Source organism: Diadema antillarum, unplaced genomic scaffold (genome assembly GCF_040938485.1).
Source record: "Diadema antillarum isolate AM-2024a unplaced genomic scaffold, OU_Dant_1.0 seq00000696_RagTag, whole genome shotgun sequence".
NCBI lineage: Eukaryota > Metazoa > Echinodermata > Echinoidea > Diadematoida > Diadematidae > Diadema > Diadema antillarum.
Window position 1 is genome coordinate 2455035 of NW_027271601.1, and position 8110 is coordinate 2463144.

The 8110-nt window shown below is 38.3% G+C and overlaps 1 protein-coding gene across 1 annotated transcript; it reads right to left on the reverse strand.

Annotated features, from left to right (window-relative positions):
• Positions 1–959: 959 nt before the first annotated feature.
• Positions 960–7647, reverse strand: LOC139737609 (dihydrofolate reductase-like). The gene is made up of 4 exons (XM_071648290.1): positions 7391–7647; positions 6444–6570; positions 4913–5025; positions 960–1437 (listed from the first exon to the last, which is right to left on the reverse strand). Exons 1-4 carry the CDS (start codon positions 7537–7539, stop codon positions 1362–1364), a joined length of 465 nt encoding a protein of 154 aa, XP_071504391.1. The 5' UTR covers positions 7540–7647; the 3' UTR covers positions 960–1361.
• Positions 7648–8110: the final 463 nt, after the last annotated feature.

Genomic DNA, 8110 nt, shown 5'->3' on the forward strand with positions numbered 1-8110 from the left:
ACATGCCCTCTAGGTAATATTAAGGTCTAGACATAACATTATATCTCTCATATGCATTATTTCCCTCCCAAAATCTGAATGGTCAGCATGGTAAATGGTCAGTTCTTTGTGCAGATCAAATTGGAGAGCTGCCTTTTTTTCACAGCTAGGAGTTAATGTCCTCTACAAAGTGCAATTAATTATCTGTGCTAACAATAAACGATTTTACAGTAGCTTTAGATTCAAATAACAGATTTGGTTTAACGAATGTGCTTGTGTAGATTCATATTCAGTGGTTGAATGTGATTGTGGCGTACAGCAGTAGACAGAGAATGTACACATGCACGTCACAGGCACTGTCAGGATCAGAATCAATATTTTCATGTTTTGAATTTAAAAACAGCACCTGACTCATGAAATTTACAAAAATAAAAACATGGCAGTACATATGCTGTCTATTTTCATGGAGCCTTCTGTGGAAAAGGGGAGACCTGCTTTAGTGGGGTGTTAAAGTCTGTATGCTGCAGAGATAGAAATGGGTGACCAGCCTCTTACAATACGAATTTATAAAATTGCAGTAATAGATCAATCACCCTCTTCTCTGCGCACTTATGACTTAAAGGGGATGGCTAGTAACTGATCAGTGGGAATCAGTGGGAATGCTGGAGGACGATTGTTGCAATCCTTTTGGGATTCATTTAAGAGTACGTTATATATCTATTGTTGAGTGAAAATTATTTGCTTCAGAATGGTCTCATATTCAAGTAATGTGCAGTTTAATGTTTCCAGGTTAGCGTCCCTGGTCAGTGACGGGGCATTAAGCTGCACATTACTTGAATATGAGACCGTTCTGAAGCAAATAATTTTCACACTACAGTAGATATATAATGTACTCTTAAATGAATCCCACAAGGATTGGAACAATCATCCCTCAGCATTCCCACTGATTCCCACTGATCGGTTACTAGCCATCCCCTTTAAATCATACAATTGAAAAGCGATTAGTTCCCTTGCTCTCTGATCTCATCATTATATGTTAAGATGTTCTGCAGGAAAGGACTTGTTGGGTTGTTGTTGGGTTTTTTTTTAACTTTTTTGCATCATTCCATCCTTGAACACTTGCAATGTAGCTGTAAGTCTTTAAGTCTGTAATGTCTCACTGCAGTTTTACATTCTGAATGCTACATAACTTTGTGGGATGCCAGAAGAGCATTGTACTTCAGAAAAGGAAAAAATTTTCTGTTATCGGTCTTGTTTACTTGTTTAGCTGTAGGACAGAAAACACTTCATGCTCAGCTCAAAGAATACACAAGATAACATGCTAAGATTTTGTGATCTTTGTGCAATTGCTGCATTAGGTAAACCCGCAATTGTAATACCTTTTACGCACTCTCATATATTTCATATTTGAATTTGATACCCTTCTCTTCCTGTTCTTCAGTGGTGACGGTAGGGTCCCTGGAAAAATAAAAGTGAGGAATGAAAAATTTTAATCTTACTCATGGGTCCTCTGAAAACCTGATGTGACAGTGCATCCTTTCATCTGATGAGTTTCAAATTGAGTCCTACAGCAAACATTAATTCCATCATGATATAAATACCACAACAATACAATTTTCTTTCTTTCTTCAGGGTGGGAAAGGGTTGGAGGAGGCTGTGTCATCAAATGAAAGTGAATGAAATAATTCTTCTCTCTTCTGATTTTTCCCCCTTCAGCATTAAAGTCACGATTGCCTTCTTAGAGCTAAGACTCTAAAAAAAAAAGAAGTGATGTTTATATGTTCTTGTCAAAAAATGAAATAAAACATTGAATTGAATTGAAAAAAAGACTGTTTCCCCAAATCTGGATTTAACAATAGCTGGGGATAAATGGAAGTATGTTACAGAGAACAATGGCACCACAGTGTTCTATGTAATACATGAGGAAGCTCAGTATATTGAGACTGGGTGTAACGAGATGTTGTACACCTATCAAGTCTCATGTATTAGGTGTGAGACTCACACTTCAGGGGTCTTCTTCCTGTTCACAGGCCTTACAAGCTTTTAACTAGAAATGTCACTATGGCGGTATGCCTCCGTCACATTGCATGGTTCTCCTAATACAGACTATGTCTTGACAATGTGAGACGACAGTTTCACATAACTGGCAAAAAATGGAAATGATATGTCTGTAACAAATGTTTTAACTGTTTACTTTCCTTGAACTTGGTTTCTTTGGACTGATGGCTAAATTGTTTAAGAGAGCAAGTATTTGGGAATATTTGCATTTTCACTGGACCATTGATCCTTGCCCTTTGACCCCATGGCCAACAATTCTTCAAATAATCAGTAACTGGTCAAATTAACCCCCCCCCCCACATTTCCCCCCAAAATTCTGCAACACGCAAAGATTTTGCTGCGCCATTTTACGACTTTTTCCCTTGAAGTCTCCCACATATTTTGAGACCAAATTTGCAACGTCCAGGTACACCGTTATGAAGTTACATCGTGTTTTGCAATGCATGTCAACACCAAAACAGTTCAAATTCTTGATATTGTGTGCAAATCCAATGCAAATTGTGTGTTTTTTTTTCAATTGATACAAATTACATTATTTCAATTTTTAACAATTGTAATTAATCAATTCCTATGTAAATAAGCGCGAAAAAGTGTTTGCAACAAACCTTGGCAAAAAACAATAGACAACAAAAAGGTCGTAAAAAAATAAAATACGTTAGAAATTCAAAAAAACAATAAAAAACAAGAGATAGCAAATTTGATTGTACTTCTGTTTTTGCAAGAAAATTGTTTGATGTGTCTTCAGGAATTCTGATACAAAAATTTAGCAATCCTTCAGCCTTTTTAATGGAGTTACTGGCAAAAAATTGATTAATGCATAAAGTTGCATAATTAATTTACTAACAAGAGACCCGGGGGTCACGCGCTCACCTGAGTATCGCAAGTTCACCTTCCACGCATTCTTGCAGACTCTTACCTGAGAACATTGGAAACTTATGGTTAAACTTATGGTTAAGGTGGGGCATGGTGCCCATTTGATGGGAATGAGATTCTTTCCCCCTAGGGATGCTACATGCCAACTTTGGTGAAAATTCATAATGGCATTTTCAAAGAAAAGATGAAAATGTACAATTTGGGCCCCATTAGGACCCCTCCCCATCCCCCTCCCCTGGGTTCCAAGGGGGGCATCCCTGATTCCGCCATGAACAAACTTGAAACTACAGTCATCAATGTACTAATTTATAGTATTAACTTAGCTCTATCACTTCTGGTTCTAGAGAAGAAGATTTTTTAAGATTCCTTAATTTTGGGGGGTTTGGGCCCCTCTGGGGGCCCCCTAGGTGGGGTATGGTGCCCACTTAAACAAATTGAGATCCTATTCCCCTAGGGATGCTACCTGCCAAGTTTGGTGAAAATCGGTCCAGGGGTTCTCAAAAAGAAGATGAAAATGTAAAAGTTTACACACGACGGACGACGCACGCCGGACGAAGAGCGATCGCAATAGCTCACTTGAGCCTTCGGCTCAGGTGAGCTAAAAATAGACAAGGCAAGTGCCATAATGTGTCTTGCCCACTCGTGTACAAGAAATTGTACGTGAATGGATATGACAGATAAAAAAAAAAGAGATATAACAGATAAAAAGAGATATAAAAGGGTAAAAATTTATAGCAAAAAAGAAACATGCCATAAAAAATTAACTTTGGGCCCTTAAAGTTTGTTGACCCCTGCCTGTGACCTTTGACCTTGTGGTGACCATTCACTCCCCTAGGGACATCTACCATCCAAGATTGGTCACAAACGGACCGGACCTATGGATCAAAAGTTATGACCCATAATAGAAACGTGCCATAAAAAATTAACATTGGGCTCTAACAGTTCATTGACCCATGCTTGTGACCATTGACCTTGTGGTGACCATCCACTCCCCAAGGGACATCTACCATTCAAGTTTAGTCACAAATGGAGTTATGGATCAAAAGTTATGACCCATAATAGAAACGCGCCATAAAAACTTAACATTCTGTTCTAAAAGTTTGTTGACCCCTGCTTGTGACCTTTGACCTTGTGGTGATCATCCACTCCCCAAGGGACATCTACCATCTAAGTTTCGTCACAAACGGACCTATGGATCAAAAGTTATGACCTATAATAAAAACGCGCCATAAAAACTTAACATTGGGCTCTAAAAGTTTGTTGACCCATGCTTGTGACCATTGACCTTGTGGTGACCATCCACTCCCCAAGGGACATCTACCATCCAAGTTTGGTCACAAATGAAATTATGGATCAAAAGTTATGACCCATAATAGAAACGCGCCATAAAAACTTAACATTGGGCCCTAAAGTTCATTGACCCCTGCCTGTGAGCTTTGACTTTGAGGTGACCTTCATATATGGTAAAATGTGAAACTTTGTATGACCCCTCTTCCCTCGAAGTTTGATTGCAATTAAAGCCCAGAGTAAAGAGTTATTGAAGTTTTTGTAGCGTTGCGGACAGACGACGGACGGATGGACAGATGGACGACGGACGGACAGACGCCACAGGCGATCCCTTAGTCTCCCCTCACCTCCGGTGGGCTCGACAAAAAATTATTAATATTTTTCTGTTGCATCACTATATAATCTTATTGTTGACATCCAGCTCTATGTTTCAGCAAAATTTTGCGGCAATTGCGCGATTGGCGGCCGAGATCTGAAGGGGGTCAAACTGACATAAAAACTTGGTCTCAAATAGCCCAGTTAGAATAGGGTTAAGTCTCACAAAATATTTGGTGTATACAGTATTATGCTCTTCCTACGATATGAATAAAATAACAAACTGTACAAAGGAACATATGTTTATTACATTGAGTACAAGATTTGCTAACAGCAACATCAAGAAAGCAATGTCTCTCTTTTTCTCTTGTATGTCTGTAGCTCAGAGACACAGACTTACGTGACTAGCTTGAATCTGTTCAGGTCGAACTCGGGGAAGAAGGTATCACACTCAATCTCTTTCATCACCCTGGTGAGGTAGATCCGATGGCAGAGGGGGGACTCCATCGCATCCTGCATGGATCAAAACAAATGTCATCATTAATGTGTGTCATCATGTCATACTGTGTATGCCACATATTTAGCGAGCCTAATTTTTCACTAATCAGGACTTCCCAGCAATTTTGCAAGTGGTCAAATTCGTGATGATGGAGTACAGTTATGACTGGAGCAAAATATTTGTGCAAGTCGCATTCATTGCAAGATCAGTGTAAATAATTTTGTGTGTTGCTAAATTCACTAATAGCACCAGACTCGCAAAAATAAAAACCTCATGAAATATATGACGTATAACATACAGTGTATGTTCCATCTCATCTTTTGATGCAATATACAGTAAACAGGTGACTCCTGTTATAATGTTAAAATGTCATATAAATATCTAGATCAGAGTTAATAATTCCATGCGTTGTTAAATTTGCGAATAGCACCCGACTCGCAAATTTCATGAAAATAAAAACCTATCTAAATATGTGGCATATACAGTTGTTCCTCCTCATCTTTTGATGTAATATACAGTAAACAGGTGACTCCTGTTATAATGAAGTCCTCTGGAATGGCAGTTTTCTTTTGTCATAATGAAATTTTGTTATAGCTGAACAATCAAGTATATAAGAATATAGTTGATGATTGTGGGACCTGGAATTGTACGTTGTTGTAACAAGATTTTCATTGTAACCCTGTTTGTTATAACGGGAGTGCACTGTAAACAATACTGTTCCACAAGTGTATGTGGTGTCACACCAAACCAAAATGAGTTTGTTTCAAAGCACTACAAAACTAAAACTCTGGAAGAATATTCTGTCATGTGTCATTTAATTCAATGTAACACAATCATATGCAAGAAAAAAAAAAAAACCCAAACAAAAAAAACAAGGCGAGTGCCAAAGTGTGTCTTGTCCATTCGCGTAGAAGAAATTGCTGTTTTTCTAATTCCTGGAAGTTCATTGACCCCGCCTATGACCTATGACCTTTGACCTTAAGGTGACGTTCCATGTTTGGTTTGGTAATATTGACCCATGTAGCATCTTAAATTTCACCAGAAATGCCAACCTTCATGAAAATGAAAATCAATACTGCTAAGTTCTTAGTAAATTACTTTCATCATTTCATGTTTGAACTATAAAGTTCAGCCAAAATCAGGGTAATGATTGCTTTAGATAGGTAGTGGGCAATTCATCCTTTATCTTGGTTAACTCTCACACTTTTTACAACAGAATATTAAATCTATCAGACAGCAGAACATTCCCTGATATGATTCCCTGATTCCCTGCCCAATTTGGGCATTTTTTCTCATTGTTCTAAAACACTTGCCCGACTTTGATTTTCACTTGCCCCAGGCAACTGGGTGAGTGCTTACATGTAGTATCTTGAATACAGGATGTGCGGAGAAATCAAGAGTTGCCAATTTAATGCATAAAGATCTCCTTTACCTTGTAGACACTCGAACCTCCAATGACCCAGACCATGTCAACTGACTCGACTTCTGGAGGAGATGAGAGGAGCTTCACAGCTTCAGAGAGTGAAGGGCACAGGTGGTCTGCACCAGTCGGACACTCCCTGAAAGAAGATTGCATAAAACACTCAATGCCTAAGTTCAAGAGCTTTACAATGACTGACATGTAACTGCTCATTCTGGGCCAGTCATTCTTTTTTTAAAATCAGCACATCTTCTCTTGCCAACTAAAATTGGATCTTTACTGGTATCACTCATATAGATAGGGTGCCTTGAATTAAAATCAGTCCTCATCTTCTGCACCTAGGGAAAATTAAACACTGAGTATAATTCACCACAAACTGCCACTCCATGGGAAATACATCTGCATGCTATTGCACAGCACCACAATTACCGTTACCGGTATGACTATTTTCACATCTTTCTTATCATTCATCAAAGATTTTACTCTAAATATGTATAATTTTCTATTATATTCGAGACCAAGATTATATCATTTTTGTTTCATGTCACATCATAATATGTATTTTCAGGAAGAGAAGCTTCATTCCATCTAGGAGAACAGCCCAGTGATCTGGTAGAACTGTGGACACCATAGAAGATGCATATGGCAAGGCTTTTCATACAGTTGTATTTAACCTGTTAAAGACTAGTCCCGAGTATACTCAGGCAGGTGTCTATTGGGAAATAAATTCTTTAGCAAAATCAGCTTGTCCTCAATGGGTTAATTGTACATTGTATGGAACTAGATTTAATATCTGATGCCTCATGTTCACTCAAGTGAGTTTGCAACTGTCTCAGTTAACACAGCAAAATATAAGGTTCAGTTACGAGAAAAAAAATGACACAAAAGCAGAAAAGGTGAGATGGATAGAGGAACCGAGACTGGCTGAAGCACTGACCTTGGTTGACAAAAATACTTACTGGAGGGAATTACTGAGAACAACATTAATTCTGTTTTTCAGGGGCCTGAATTTCTCTGGTATTGAAAACCATGTCTTCCTTCCCATGATGACTGCATTCTGTTTTCCTTCCGTCATGGCAGTTGATGTCATTCTGTCAAAGTATGCCATCTCCTGTCTGAACACAGAAAACAGAAATGATCAGAAAGACTATGAAAATACATAATGTAATTTCCACTTCTTAATGTTAAACACAACTACAAGTTTGGAAATTGATGGAATCATCATTTTCACTTGTTGTAACAATGAAGTCTGATACAGGAAGTGGTTGTTAAAGATGCTTACTGGTATATCTTCTTACCATTTTTTAACAAAGTCGTGAAGTAGTATTGCTTTTAAATGTCCCTAATCATACATCATAGTCATGTGAGCAATTGCATGTTGGATGTCGATACCAATTTCCTGCATAATTTCTGATTTATTTATTCCTCTACTGGTTTTTACACAAACTATGGGGCTGCTGGTCGAAGTTATTGTCATCCCAGATCATCGCACAAGATAAGCTTCAATGTTGAGCAATGACCACACGAGATAAAATGGGTGCAGCGGATGCATGGGTGTAATAGTTACATGTATTGACGTAAACACAAATGTACATGTACCTCTGCCCTGGTGTGTGCAATGGTTTCATTGGTTGGGCAAATTCACAGTGAGAAGACTGTGATGAATACACAGAATAGAT

Bases quoted from the DNA above. Each gene is read 5' to 3' on its own strand.
- LOC139737609 (XM_071648290.1), bottom strand. From the start codon at position 7,539: ATGGCATACTTTGACAGAATGACATCAACTGCCATGACGGAAGGAAAA. The intron at 5,026-6,443 runs GTAAAGGAGATC...TGATCCATGCAG, and splicing joins GAGGTTCGAGTGTCTACAAG to GATGCGATGGAGTCCCCCCT. The intron at 1,438-4,912 runs GTAAGTCTGTGT...TTATTTTTCCAG, and splicing joins AACAGATTCAAGCTAGTCAC to GGACCCTACCGTCACCACTG.